Source organism: Pseudophryne corroboree, chromosome 2 (genome assembly GCF_028390025.1).
Source record: "Pseudophryne corroboree isolate aPseCor3 chromosome 2, aPseCor3.hap2, whole genome shotgun sequence".
Lineage (NCBI taxonomy): Eukaryota > Metazoa > Chordata > Amphibia > Anura > Myobatrachidae > Pseudophryne > Pseudophryne corroboree.
This window is the reverse complement of record NC_086445.1, coordinates 877,872,836-877,888,831: the sequence shown is the minus strand read 5'-3', so window position 1 is coordinate 877,888,831 and position 15,996 is coordinate 877,872,836. Positions and strand designations below refer to the sequence as shown.

Below are 15,996 nucleotides of genomic sequence, written 5' to 3'. Positions count from 1 at the left end.
TCTGAACTGCGCATGTGTATGCTCCGCAATGCACAGGCGCATCAGCTGCCGGCGACGGGGATCACTGGACAGCGATGGATTTAACGAAGAAAGCGATCGCACCGGCGATCGCAAGAAGATTGACAGGAAGAGGCCGTTTGTGGGTGTTAAGTGACCGTTTCTAGGGAGTGTCCGGAAAAACGCAGACATGCCCAGCAGTTTGGAGGGAGGATTCCTGACGTCAGCTCCTGGCCGGATCATCGCAGCGGCTGTGTAAGTCCTGAGCTGTGCAGAGACTGCACAAACTTTTGTTTGTGCAGCTCTCTGCACAAGCGTTCGCACCCCTGAACTCAACTACCCCCTCTCCCTGTAGGCGGCAACTACCTGATCAAAAAAAATTAAAAGAAGCGCTTGCACCACTGCACATCAACTACCCCCTACCTCCCTGTAGGCGGCAACTGGGTTCACTACGATCTGCCGACGGCCGGCCTCCCGGCGACCAGCATACCGCCGCCGGGAGGCCGGCCGCCGGCTTACCGACAGTGTGGCGAGCGCAAATGAGCCCCTGGCGGGCTCGCTGCGCTCGCCATGCTACGGGCACGGTGGCGCGCTACGCGCGCCACACTATTTTATTCTCCCTCCAGGGGGGTCGTGGACCCCCACGAGGGAGAATAAGTGTCGGTATGCCAGCTTTCGGGCTCCCGGCGCCGGTATGCTGGTCGCCGGGAGCCCGACCGCCGGCATACTGAAGACCACCCGCGGCAACTACCACTGCAAAAAAAACACCTGCGTGCGATCAGGTCTGAATCACCCCCGTTGTGTGTAGAATTTGGAGGTGAAAAATGAATTTGTTCCATTTTGGAACAAGGCTGTAACACAATAAAATGTGGAAAGTAAAGCTCTGTGAATACTTTCCGGATGCACTGTAAATATGTGTGTGTGTGTGTGTGTGTGTGTGTGTGTGTGTGTGTGTGTGTGTGTGTGTGTGTGTGTGTGTGTGTGTGTGTGTGTGTGTGTGTGTGTGTAGATAGATAGATAGATAGATAGATAGATAGATAGATAGATAGATACAGTGGTGCAAGTGGGCGGGTACGGGTGGGTACGGCGTACCCGTAAGAATTTAGCCGTGGGTACGCCGTACCCACACCGACGGGCTGCCGCTCCTCTTCCTTCCCTCCCTCCCCCACGCCGCACCGCCGCACACGCCTCTGATGTGAGGGCAGGAGAGTGCAGCCTGCGCCTCTCGTTCCCCTCAGTCTCCGGTGGGTGTTTCAGTTTACTTCAGCGCCGATCCGTGAGCCAATCAGAGCTCGCACCCGCGAGCTCTGATTGGCTCACGGACCGGCGCTGAATTAAACTGAGACACCCGCCGAAGACTGAGGGGAACGAGAGGCGCAGGCTGCACTCTCCTTCCCTCACATGACAGACAGGAGGACAGCGACGGCAGCGGTGAGTAGGGGAGGGGGGCATGTTATACCTGGCACTGGGGGGGCATGTATACCTGGCACTGGGGGCATATCTGGCACAGGGGGGCATATATACCTGGCACTGGGGGCATATCTGGCACAGGGGGGCATATATACCTGGCACTGGGGGATATCTGGCACAGGGGGGCATGTATACCTGGCACTGGAGGATATCTGGCACTGGGGGCATATCTGGCACTGTAGGGGCATTTCTGTATCTGGCACGGGGGGCAATGTATATCTGACACAGTGGGGGCATTTGTGTATCTAGCACTGTGGGGCAATGTGTATCTGACACTGTGAGGCAATGTATGGCACTCTGGGGGCATTTCTGTATCTGGCACTGTGGGGCAATGTGTATCTGGCACTGTGGGGCAATGTGCATCTGGCACTGTGGGGCAATGTGCATCTGGCACTGTGGGGCAATGTGTATCTGGCACTCTGGGGACATTTGTGTATCTGGCACTGTGGGGCAATGTGTATCTGGCACTGTGGGGCAATGTGTATCTGGCACTCTGGGGACATTTGTGTATCTGGCACTGTGGGGCAATGTGCATCTGGCACTGTGGGGCAATGTGTATCTGGCACTGTGAGGCAATGTGTATCTGACACTCTGGGGACATTTGTGTATCTGGCACTCTGGGGACATTTGTGTATCTGGCACTGTGGGGCAATGTGTATCTGGCACTGTGGGGTTATATGTATCTGGCACTGTGGGGCAATGTATATCTATCACTGTGGTGCAACGTGTATCTGACACTATTGGGGTCATACGTGTATCTGCCCCTCCCCCATATGTGTATCACGCCCCCATTTTCATTGGCCACGCCCCATGTGGCATTTGGCCACACCCATTTTTTTGCGTGTGCGCCTTCGGCGCGCGCACACAGTACCCGTAAGACATTTTTTCTACTTGCACCACTGGATAGATATATGAATAGATACAGTAGATAGAGATATCGCTCTAAAGGTTATGGTATAATAGGTTGACAGTGAAAGGGTTGACACCAAATGGTCGACATACACAAGGGTGACATGGGTAAGAGGTCGACACAAGCAAAAGGATGACATGAAAATTGTCAACAAATAAAAAGGTTGACCAAGTTTTTATTTATGTGTGTCAATTTGTAGAGTTTGACCATATGAACCTGACGACCTTTTGACCATGTAGACCATATGCATGTCGACCATATGGTGTTGACCTCTTGACCTAATATATGGCTCATATACCTCCTATGAAGATAAATAGATACCTCTGTCATCAGGTAGGTTATGTGGCGGGTAAATCTAGATTCCCCTGAGGGGCGACATTCAGAGATTTAGCGGTGCCAAGATGAAATGATATCTCGGCTCCCCCGGCCTTCATGTTACTTGGTGTGGGTTTCTATATATGACTTCCTGCAAACTTAAACACATTGCGTTTTTCTATTGCATAGCGTCTCTGATTTTGTTTCCGTTGCTGTCTTTGGATAAATTCCGGATCTTCTCTGTGTGTGGGATACAATTTTCTCAGAAATATATGTATGCATAGATTATACAGGTTCCTGTCCTAGGAACACAAATGGAAGCAAGGGAGATTATGCAATGCAGTTAATAAAGCTGCAAAAGTGTTTTCTACAAACTAATAAACTAATGATAGATAGGAGTGAAAAGCTGTTTTAATTTTTAATGTCATGAAAACTAAAGGGAATATAAAAGGCAAATTATTGGCAGGATTTTATTTTGTCCTTATGTTAATTCATACTGAATAATAGTGGTTTGTGTTCCTCTTTGTTTCCATATGATTAGTCACGGAACAGCTTGCAGCAGGGAGATGTGGATGGAGCCCGCAGATTAGGACGCTTGGCCAGGCTTTTGAGTGTTGTTTCCATCCTGTTGGGGATTGTCATCATCGTTCTCTGTGTCCTCAGTCTCACAGGTAAGTAAAAATCTGTCAGGGACCCCAACCTGTTCACACCTATTATATCAGTACAGAGAGCAAATCCTGGCTCTTAGCACAAGTAGGAGAACACAGGTGTGATATGAGTGGCCGGCAAGTGGGATCCCGGCGCCCAGCATAACGGCGCAGGGATCCCAACCGCCGGCATGCTACGCGCGCCGCACTATTTATTTTCCCTCCAGGGGGGTCATGGACCCCCAAGAGGGAGAATAGTTGTCAGTATGCTGGGTGCCGGGATCCCAACAGCCGGCATACTGAATACCAACCGGAGAAGGGTGGGGTATGAGTGGCCGGAGATCGGAATCCTGGCGCCGGGATCCTGACTGCCGGCATGCCGGCAGCAGGGCGACCGTAAATCAGTCTATGGTAGTTGGATGCCAGGGTCATTGTTTAGCATTACTAGTTTATCAGTAGAAGCACCTATGCAGGGCATCGCAAATTTATAACTGGGAGGGTTCAATATATCATGCCAACAGTCACCATGTCATAATGCCAACACTGAGGAAATATCAACACAGTGACAATACTTGACAAGTCATTTTTAACCTAAAACTATAACGCTACCCCTAACCCAAACAGTAACATTAATGCTACCCCTAACTCTAATATTACTGCTAATGTTGACATTTTTACTATGTTGACATGCCATATGTCATCATTTTGTCCATGTTGACATTTTGCAGTTGTAACCATGGCCCTCATTCCGAGTTGTTCGCTCGCTAGCTGCTTTTAGCAGAAATGCAAACACAAAGCCGCCGCCTTCTGGGAGTGTATCTTAGCATAGCAGAATTGCTAACGAAAGATTAGCAATTCTGCTATTAAGTATTTCCTTGCAGTTTCTGAGTAGCTCCAGACCTACTCCTAGATTGCGATCACCTCAGTCCGTTTAGTTCCTGGTTTGACGTCACAAACACACCCAGCGTCCGGCCAGCCACTCCCCCGTTTCTCCAGCCACTCCTGCGTTTTCTGCTGGCACGCCTGCGTTTTTTTAGCACACTCCCGGAAAACGCTCAGTTACCACCCAGAAACACCCACTTCCTGTCAATCATTCTCCGATCAACAGAGCGACTGAAAAGCTTTGTTCTCCCGTGAGTAAAATAGCATAGTTTTGTGTAAAATTGCTTAGCACGTGCGCCCTGCTGTGCATACGCATGCGCAGAACTGCCGGATTTTAGCCTATTAGCAATTCTGCTAAAATTAGCAGCGAGCGAACAACTTGGAATGACCACTATATTAGATATTGACATTTCAACCATGCTGACATCATAACGTAGGATATTATGAATGTCAACAACCTGACTCTACACCAGATGAGACAAGCCTAGACAGTCAGATATAAATATTAACTTAACATGGGCCCTCATTCCGAGTTGATCGGTCGCAAGGCGAATTTAGCAGAGTTACACACGCTAAGCCTACGCCTACTGGGAGTGAATCTTAGCTTCTTAAAATTGCGACCGATGTATTCGCAATATTGCGATTACTAACTACTTAGCAGTTTCAGAGTAGCTCCAGACTTACTCTGCCTGTGCGATCATTTCAGTGCTTGTCGTTCCTGGTTGACGTCACAAACACACCCAGCGTTCGGCCAGGCACTCCCACCGTTTCTCCGGCCACTCCTGCGTTTTTTTCCGGAAACGGTAGCGTTTTCAGCCACACGCCCCTGAAACGCTGTGTTTCCGCCCAGTAACACCCATTTCCTGTCAATCACATTACGATCGCCGGAGCGAAGAAAAAGCCGTGAGTAAAAATACTTTCTTCATAGTAAAGTTACTTGGCGCAGTCGCAGTGCGAACATTGCGCATGCGTACTAAGCGGATTTTCACTGCGATGCGATGAAAAATACCGAGCGAACAACTCGGAATGAGGGCCATTATACATTAATATGCCTTCTTTTGCAATAGTTTATTAGATTTCTGAGCTTGAGGACCTAAACTAACCTCCCTTTTAGGCACATTATATATAACAGGGAAATTTGGGATTTTAAAGAACTAAAGGCATTTAATGGACTTAGACCTTTCCCATTCAAACATGCTAAGACCAATAGTGCCACTTATAAAAAAAAACAGGGGAAAAAAATCTCCTGTTCACAACCTTATTGCATTCATATAGTAGTTCTAAAGGGATCCTCTTTCTTCCACTTTTTCAATTTATCCAAAAGGAATTAAAACATATTAGCGATGCAGAACTGTGCCCCAGCATTAATGACAGGCATGAAGGCATGTCCGCAACTAAACGATCTAGAACAGCTATGCCCTGATTGTGTAGGGAAGTCACTCTGATTGGTGAGCTGCAGCTACCCAAAGTATAGATTCTTGGAGGACTTCAAAATAATAAAACAATGGGGAGCTAAGAAGTGACACATGTAATATAGACAGAACTGAAGACCCTCTCTCTACACCGTAACTCAGGTTATGCCCTTCTTGCATCCTCTGGAATATGCCACAGGTTTACATATATCCTACAAGCAGGGCCATCTTAACAGCATTGTAGGTCCCTGGGCAAAGCAATGCACTGCAACATCCTCTAGTGGTAGGGGTGGAGGGTTCTATCAGCGGCATCTTTGATGTCCCATGGGTGGTAGGGTTGTGCTCTATCTTCCGCCCAGCATGTAGGACCTGGAGCAGTAATTTCTGCTGATTACTCCTTTACTGCACAGATGGTCGGAGATGGGGCAAACTGTAGAAGGGGGCATTGGGTTGAATGAAGAGCCCCAAAACATGACTTCCAGGGTGGTAGGGGGTATTTAATACGCAGGGGAGGGATGGATAGTGGAGTGGGCTTAATATTCATAATTATCCGGTGGGAGGGCAGCTTGCTTGACTGCAGAAATCTCCAGTTCTTAGATTTCTTAGCTTTCAATTTAATAAAAAATTAGAGAGTACATCCCTTATGGAGGTACTGGGGACTTGGGGATCAGAGCTCAGGAGCCAGAGTAATCGACCGATGAAAATATAAAACTGCATACCAGGCATGTGGACCTGGAGCAGGGACCAGCTGCTGGAAGGCTGATATCTCTGGTTCTGGGCATAGTAGAGACAAGCTGCCAGTGTCCACTGAAAGGGGAGAGTCCCAACTTTTGAAGTATACCCTCAAAAAACTCTTAGTCAGACAGAACCAGAGAAATCTGGCTGGGCAGAGCAATTAACAGGCTCGGATGGGGACCACTGCTTTAAGGTCAGATATCTCCAGTTCCCCAGGGTCGATTTTCAAAAATCTGCTACCCCTGGAAAAATGGGACCCTCAGCAATCAGCCTCAGGCCCTTATACTTCTGGGGCCCTTTGGCAACTGCCCATTGAGCCCATACGAAAAGATGGCCCTGCCTACCAGCATCTTACCCCTCAGTCCTCCACCCTCTTCTCCTCCATATCCTGTTACAAACATGACCTATCTTGTCCCCACATTTTCCCGTCCATCCTACCCATCACCCTTACCCTCCTGTCAGTATTCCTTGTGTATTATGTACTGATATATTTGGCAATAAAGATGATTCTGATTCTGAGATGGCCAAATTATAAGCAAAAGTTATTATATGGATGATGGGTGTAGAGTGTCAAATCCTTTACTTTTCCAGCGATGCCTGTACCCCTAGATATGGCCCTGAATGACCACAGAAGTGAAGGTAAACCCGCCAGCAGCATATTAGGAAAACCAATGGGTGTGGTCCTGGTGTGCACCATAGATTGGACTTTAAAGTGACTCTCTCCAACATTCACATTCACACAAGGATCTGCAAACCTGCAAACTAGATTATTTATCAGGACCTTTCCCAAGGACCATAAATGTGGTGTGCCACTTGAAATACACTAAACAGACAAGTATATGTATTACACACAAATAAGAAGTGTAGGTAATACTTATCCGGAGATAGGATTAGGCCCCACCATTGCCCTATGCTATGATTTGTGGGTCCGTGGTGAAGGAGCAGTGCTAAAATTATGCAAATTTTAAATAATTTATCCCCACCTCTTCATACGTAGCCGCAATTCCAGCTGTTATCTCTGGGAGATTCAGCTGCTCTTCCTGGGGTGTGGGGGACTCCCTGAAAAATTGTGAGTCTTCTGCAACTTCAGGGAGAGTAGACAAGTATGATATAGGTCTGTCCAGTTAACACATTACCTTTCTTCCTTACGTTTACTTTATGTTTTAAGCAAATACTGTTATAGGCCTTTTATACAAGTAATTTACTATACACAAAGTATGTGGCTATACAGCGTATTTAGTTTTGCATAATTGTGTCTATTTTACCATCTTGCAGAAAAGCAAAAAATGCCACATTCTGCTGGTGTTACTCTAGAACCACTCCCTTACTTAGTTAATTGATTCATATCTTCACTTAATATACTGTTCATTTGAGCCTCATCCATTATTAAGAAGTTTTAAAACATTACACTGTCTACATTCCATGGGGGGAATTCAGTTGTTTAATCGTGCCTGATCTCCCATCTAAAGTGACGGCAGATCTTGGGGCGATAATCAGTTGTCCCCTGTTTTCGCTCTGATCGCGCCCATTTCAATCGGGATGAGCTGACTAAATGAATGGGCGCAATGTAAAAAGTTCTGTTTGGGCGTCCATATGGGTATTTTTTTGTGCATTTCAGCTCACTACCCCTAGAGGTAGCAAGCTGAAATGAAGGTCTCGCACCTGTTGGCAGCAACATTTGAATAGCTGACAGTGGGTACTGGGACCCACGATAACATTTAAATCCCTCCCTATGTGTCACATTTCTAATTTTTTTATCTTTTTACTAGTGTACATGTGTACAATTGCAATGGACCCAAACCCATTCCCCCACAAGAAATGTAAAAATCAAATAATTTTTGTGTACTAAGATTGACCCTTTGAAGCAGGCATGTACATAAAGGGGGGAATTCAGTTATGGGCGGATTTGGGAAATTGCTGTTGCCGCGGCGTTTAAATGCTGGAAACAGCACCTGATTTGCCCCCTTCGGCCGCCCAGTCGAATGTCCCATTCGTCTAAAAGTGCTCGCTACCTATGGTGTAGCGAGCACATTTGAGCAAGATCCCTGCTGCCGTAAACTGTGGCAGTGTTGGGCGGATTCACCAGACAGATTTTACTGGCACCTAATTGAATTCCCTCCTACTGTATATCTGTTGTATCCTTGTGCTATGTATGACAAAAGAAATCACGTAAACATGACCTGTTGGGGGTACTTAAGGATTTCAGTTGATGGGATCAAATGTTTTTCAGAATGCAAATGTTTCAAAACACTAACAAATGAAATGTATAAAATGAATGATTAGCTAAATGACTGGTACGCTTGGCGCTGTGTTCTGATCATTGTTGCTGTTATCCCATCTAGTTTTCCACTAAGGCCTGCTGATGATCTGGAGCTCAGAGGGAGATCCGGAAGCAGCCTGCCTTTCCTTCGCACTTTTTTATCCTCCTCACTGCAAGACAACCTTCCATCTTGGAGAGTTCCCGGAGGAAGGAGCAGGTCCATTTCTTCCCAAGGCTCAAGGGATTGCATGCAGCACTTAAAACGCCCTTGGGAATTGAGGGAGATGCAGGAGTAGAGCACACAAAGAGAGGGACTTGCAAAAAGTGATACAGAGAGATGCCTTAAGAAACAGAAAATCCTATACATGAACAATGTGTGGAGGGGCATCTGGGGACTGGCATTCAGGTGATGGCACAAATCCTTTTTTTATTTCCAGCTTTTGTATCAAAGGAATGAAAGCTATTGTCTGTATTAAATAATAAAGCTATAAACTGCCATATATAGGGTAGTAATTAGGAGAAAACTTCACTCTGCACCATTTGGTGTGACCTCCCCCTGTTTTGGATGATGCTGCTTCCTCGCTGACAAAATGGAACAAGACTTTTAATCTCTTTTTTAGTATTTTTGATGGGTTCTTTGAAAAATACAACAAACACTGAAACAGAAAAACAAACTTTCGGACCATATGCATGTCATTGCCGTTCGCTATAAGCACCTCTTCTCCTTTGCTTTATGCTGGTGCTGAATATACATAGTAATCAGGGGTTACTGACACATGGTTGTGTCTGCAAGGAGACCACTGAGCACTCATTAAGGTATAACTAGTGCGGGATACGTAGGACATACTGTATATAGTGTTGGCATTTGATCTGGCTTTAAACATCCAAACCATATTAGGGTCACAGTCCAGAGGGACACTTACAAACTACACTTTTCATATAATGAAACATTATCATATATGTGTGTGTGTATATTTTTTTTTTTACTGATTTATTTTGTTCCCATTTTCATGTATTCAGTATTTTTGTTGCACGGTAAGGGATCACTGTATTGACATATCATAATTTGCTGATATAATTAGATTTCAACATATACAGAAAGTAAAAAAACAGATACACTAAACTTTGTACTTATTTGCTATATATTGCAAATGTGTCCTAGATTGTTAAAGCCAAAAACAATTACTGTCCACTGAGTTTAAAGATGAATTACTTGGGCTTTAAAGCATATCCATATAACAATCCATTATCTGTATCTCCCTCCAAAAATACATTATGTACTCATTAAATAAGCCACACCTACTTGTTTGGCAATATAGTATCTCCATATGTCAGCTTTCATATAACCCACTTGCTTTGTGCATAAGGTGAAAGAATGCACGGCTAATTAATAGTTGTTGCCAGGGGCACCAAGAAGGGGTGGAAGTGGATACAGACCTTTCGGAAACAGGCCTGTCCAAATGTCCAGGCTTCCAAAGAAATACTGCCAAGCCAATAAGATGGTGTGATCATGCCCCTTTCAGTAGGTGGTACATCTTGTTTCGAAGACAATGCAACAACTCGCTTGGCCTTGCCCACTAGACAGCCCATATTGTTGCAGATGAATGCTTCAAAAAATGGTCCACACCTACAAACATACAGTTTCACCTAACTTTTTACAAATAATTTCACAAAATTGCCCATCTTCACAATTTCTGGATTCCAGGAGATATAACATCCTCATTGGCAGATTTGTTTTTTGTTGTACTGGTAATATGTATCGCTACCATTACCCAATTATATTGGTGCATGAACATTGCCACAAAGACCAAAAAAATTCAATGTAAATCTTTTTAATGACATATAAAGTAACGCTATTAATTAAAAATTGTAGCAAAAGGTCTGCAGCATCAGCTACAAAAACAGCAACAACATTTAAACAAAATGCTTTCATTATCTGTATTAAAATGTACTTTTGGATGAAAGCATTTTCTAAAAAAAAATAATTAACAGATCAATCTTTTTTTCTAATTTTTTAACCAAAAATTGATGGAATAGGCTACGTATTTTATATCAAAAGCGGAAAAGATGACTGTTAGGGGTAAGTCCATCCTATCTTTGCCATGCACAATGATTGTTTACTTTTATCACCTTTGTTGGATGGCGTGGCGAATTATATCAGTGTGCCAATAAGCATTTAGACAAGCATTTAGACAACTAAACATTTAAGCACTGTCCTTCCAAATATATTTTAGTATTTTTAGGAGAAAACTTATCTGTTTAGAAAAAAAAAAAAAACCAGGATGCATAATTTATAATAAAATATTTTGCTGGAGAATCACTTAGAAAATGTATAAACTTGATAAAGCTAACACTAGGAGTAAAATATTTATGCCTAATAGCTTAATGCACTTTCCTAGTTTACCCACAATGCACCTAGGGTTGAGTGACTGGCTTCAACATATTTGACACTGTTGATTTTACTATTTAGAGTTAGCATCCTTCTTATAAGTTGATCTCTAAAATCAAGTTGTATCTGCATTAGGTTTTAAAATGGAAATACACAATTAGTGAGCAGGTACGTAAAATGGAGATGGCTATAATATAATTGATGCATAATAATACTTAATAGGGAATTACGTAAATAATGCAGAGTATCTTTATTATCACATATTCCTTTTTTTCATGTAGGCTTTTTCATGTATATCAAGAGAAAAATTTCCAAACAATATCTAATGGTTATGACCAGCACCGCTAGTGATTTTTATGCTTCTCAATTTTAATTAATTTAAAATAATTTCCAGTCTGATTTGTAATACAAAGTGTAATTCTATATTGTATCATTAATCTGTGTCAACAGAATCTGTGTCCACTCTGCAACCTGCAGAATTGTTCTGTAATTGTGTAGTAGTCAACCTTCAGCCCATAAGCTATTGCATCATCTCCAGCCAACCGACGGCGGGTAGGTGGTGAGATTGGTATGATTGCAACCAGTAGGAGAATCTGTGACACTAGGCAAGTGATGGCAACTGATCCCCAGACTTTCCCATTTGACATTAGTGGTGCCATTATGAAATTGACAAGACATAAATGGGTAGATCTAGTAAACCTTGGGGGACAAGTGGTGTAGTTGCCATGGACAGTTTTTCCACTTAGGGGTCTATTCATGAAGCAGTGAAAGGTGTAAAGAAGTGAGCCTGTGTAGAAGATGCCCATGGCAACCAATCAGCATTAATGTGACATTTATAATTTGCATGCTACACAATTGTACGGAGCAGCTGATTGGTTGCGATGGGCAACTTCTCCACAGGCTCACTTCTCCACTTGTTTCACTGCCTCATGAATAGACCCCTTATTCTCTTTAGACAGTTTATTACATCTGCCCTAACGTAAGTTTGGACTAAGGGGCTTATACATCCCATATAGAGACATTTTTAGTGTATTTCTTCATGTGTGTTGTACAAAAAAACAGTGTTAGAATTGTTGTATAATAGTACTCTATATTTGGATTATGGGGCTTGCCGTTTCTTTTAATTAAAATATGTAAATGCAAAGGGGTCTGGATTGAAGAATCATGAGTGTGTCACAGTGATGGGCTATGGCTTCAGAACCACCCACTGCTGGTACTAATTGGCCACTGTTAGCTGAAAGGCTGAAGGTTGCCTACCTCTGCTATATTCTTAGTCTAACCATTCATTTACCTTGTCACGTCTATGTTGGTGCAATACTTTGCAACATAACTTATCTGTACAATGTTTTTGTTATATAATATATGTTACACTTATTATTCACATTTTCTATAATGTATTAGCAGGGACGCAGACACACAGAATACAAAATACAAGCTGTTAGAGGACTACAGACGCAATATGGCACTCAGTAACGCCTAAATCTCCGTAGGAGCTTAGTTTTTGCCATTGAGAAAAGATATATTATAGAGACACAGCAGGAACGTATGCCAAAGTGAGGTGCAATGCAGGCAGGGCAGGGTGCCATTATACATGAAGCTATATGGCTGTGGTCCAACCCTTGCTAAACAGTGGCATGGCCGTTACACTTGAATTCTCCTGTAGCAAATGCAACTGACCTTCCCTCCGGACAGTGAGGTCCTTCCTAGACTCTTATATCACTCAATCAACAAACAGTAGCATGCAGAAATCCCCCACTGACTCCCAGGGTTATATATAAATTTAGTGGAGCAGGTGAGGGATTGAATGCATTCCATTTTGTATTTTTGGCATGAAAGAAATAAAGTTTGACAATGCATGGGCAAATTGTCTTCGGTCTGATCTTTTACTTGTCTCTAGGGCGACAGCAGCAAGAAGCTGTAGTTTAGACTTTATTTACTAGATATTTCTGCATGATTGTTTTGGCAGCTTTTCCAAGGTGAGAATGTTCAAGTAGAATGGAACGGCTTGGAACCCAGCCAGGATTGCTATATATCAATGGTGAAAAATGAACTGAAACAAGTAGCAGGTTGTGCTCACAGAAGGAGAAGATTCAGCAAGCTGAGTTTCCTGAGCATTAATCTTTACACTACAGGTAGCCAAGCTTGGCAGGTGCCGTGCAATGCAGGGGGAGCGCATGGAGACAGCAGCGGCATCCTGTTACAGGCAGCCTGATTCAATCCCAAGGACACTTCTGTTACAAAAACAAGGCAAACAACAACCAAATATGCAACCTTCTATAAAATGTCATCAATTACTTCAAAGTTGATTTACAAAAAAAACCAACCCTAAATCATGAAGACTTTATTAACGGTAGAGAAAAAAATTAAAAAATACTGGGGGAGATGTCTTGGAGAGTGATACATTGGAGAGAGATAAAGGGTTCCATTCATGCAGCAGTGAAAAGAGTGGAGAAGTGAGCCAATGGAGAAGTTGCCCATGGCAACCAATCGGCACTGAAGTAACATTTATAATTTGCATACTATACAATTGTACGGATCAGCTGATTGGTTGCCATGGGCAACTTCTCCACAGGCTCACTTCTCCACACTTTTCACTGCTTCATGAATAGACCGTAAAATGCCAGCCTATCAGCTCCTGTCATGTTACAGGCTGTGTTGGAAATATGACAGGAGCTGACTGGTTGGTAGCTTTCTCCACTTTATCAGTCTCCAAGGCGTAGTACATCTGCCCCAAAATCATGTGTATCATTTTGGAGGGCTAATCATTTGTAGCAATCTATAGTTTAAAAAATATATTTATAATTTTACTAAAGGAGTCGCTCAGTACTATAACAAAACAGCAAATACATTTTTCACATTTGGGGAGTTCATGAATAATAAGGATGCAACGGAGTAACGATAGTAACCAATGAAAATTAGCTTTGAAAGTCTAATGAAATTTGATTAGCTGCTGTGGGTTAGTGGCAGTGCACACTTACATTCACTGTATCTTACTAAATGTTACCTCCTTTCATATTAGAAGAAAAGTAGAATCGGTTTTACCCATACTGGATATTCTGGATGTGAAAGGGTTTACACAAAAATCTTGCATGTCATGTAAAGGCCAGGCTTCTCTTGTTTGAAGATTAACATTTTAGAAGTCAAATACAGTATACACATGAGTTGTATAACATATAGAGCATGACAGTCCCGTTTCACAGAATACACTCTATCCAGCTATTTGTCCTAGAAAAATCAAACATGCATTACAATTAGGACATTCCCAGAAGACAGCTGTCATAATAATGGAGACACATGAATTGTTCCTGCTGCTCATTGTCTGAATGAGGTAACTCTAAGGAAAACATTTCATTGTTGTCTCTGTGTATTACAGAGGGAGATTCCTGGTATCACCTGTCATGATGATAAATAATACATATGGGGCAGGATGTATTAAAGGGAAATTACTGGGAAAAACTCAAAGACAGAATTTGGCTGTTTTTCCCATATGTACCAAGCTCCTCTTGGAGAATGTGGCTAATGCCATATTTATGTGGTATTACCTAATAGAAGCCTATGGGCTTCTCTCCACAATTCCCTCTGAGAGGGATCCAATGGGAAAAATTTACTGAATTTTAATTGAAATCCCCCCATGTCTGTCTTCCTCATGTAATTAAGGTGCAGATGTATTAAGCCTGGAGAAGTGATAAAGCGGTGATAAAGAAGTGATAAGTGGAAGGTGATAACGCACCAGCCAATCATTATGGGTTAGGAGCTGATTGACTGGTGCGTTATCACCTTCCAATTATCACTTCTTTATCCCCGCTTTATCATTTCTTCAGGCTTAATACATCTGCCTCTAAAACCTCTTTCCATCTCTACCAGTTTATACAGTATTTTTCTGCTCTGTGCATGTTCCCCTTCTACTTGTATCACTCTTTTCTTATTCCTAGGCTATCTCGCGTCGATCAGTCAGGATGATTCTCCTCTGCGAGATGAGTAACAGGCATTTCTGTACCCTCACGCGCTGTGTGTTAATTATTTTCTTTCACTCGTCTATTTACCACACAATTATTTCATTCATGTTTCTGTTGGCCTCCAGTTCCCATTTCTCTAGTCAATTTTCAGTCTTTTTTCTCTTAATTAGCATTTAGAGAGAGTTTATATTATCACAACCCACATTTTCAACGCAGATGTGATAAGCTATTTCTGACTAAGGAGGTGCATCAAATGTTGGAGAGAGATAAAGTGGAGAAGTTACTCATACCAACCAATCAGCTTCTGTCATTTTTCTAGTACAGCCTGTAAAACGATAGCAGCAGATTAGTGGTATGGGCAACCTCTCTACTTTATCACTCTCCATGATAAATCTTCACCTAAATTCACAAAATGAGAATGTTTCTCTTGTCAGGACAGGGGCTCCCATAAGAGCCTGTCTAACAGGGACTTGCGGTGAGCTAAATGGCTCAGGAGGCACTGGTTAGCCCCAGAGTCAGATTTACCTCACCGCACATCACTGCACGTCACTGCTGTCTAAAGAGCTGGAAGCAGAGTGATAGCTAGTGCTATCCCTTTGTGTGTTGAGCTGATGAGGGTTCCTTTGCAGTTGATGCTATTGTATCACTCTGATTCCTGGTTTGGACCCATTGTGTATACTGTGACTTGCGCATGCGACAGTGGAGGTAGACAGAGGGGTCTATTTACTAAGCCTTGGACGTAGTTAAAGTACCAGCCAATCAGCTCCAGTCATGTTACACAAAAGTAGATTTAACCAAGGTTAAAGATCATGCGCAGAAAGGGCTGTTGTTCTAATTAAGCTGCTGCTAATCAGAGTAATCAGGAGGAGGAGGGGCTGACTAAAGCAGCTGGCTGAGCCTATATAATCAGTGATTAGACTCATTGGAGCTTGCTCATTTTAAGGGCTTGTATTTTAAAGTGTTGCTTGGATTTGTAAGTGTATGTGAGTTGGTAACAGCAAAAGCAGGAGCTGGAAGTCGAGT

General features: G+C 43.2%; 1 protein-coding gene across 1 annotated transcript in view; it reads left to right on the top strand.

Moving 5' to 3' along the window:
* The window catches only part of TRARG1 (trafficking regulator of GLUT4 (SLC2A4) 1), a 97,305-nt gene extending 84,825 nt beyond the window's left edge, over positions 1–12,480 (top strand). Inside the window, exons 2-3 of the mRNA XM_063955966.1 lie at positions 3,234–3,363; positions 8,711–12,480. Coding sequence (XP_063812036.1) covers positions 3,234–3,363; positions 8,711–8,721 — 141 coding nt within the window. The 3' untranslated portion in view covers positions 8,722–12,480. The remainder of the gene's footprint in view (positions 1–3,233; positions 3,364–8,710) is intronic.
* Positions 12,481–15,996: the final 3,516 nt, after the last annotated feature.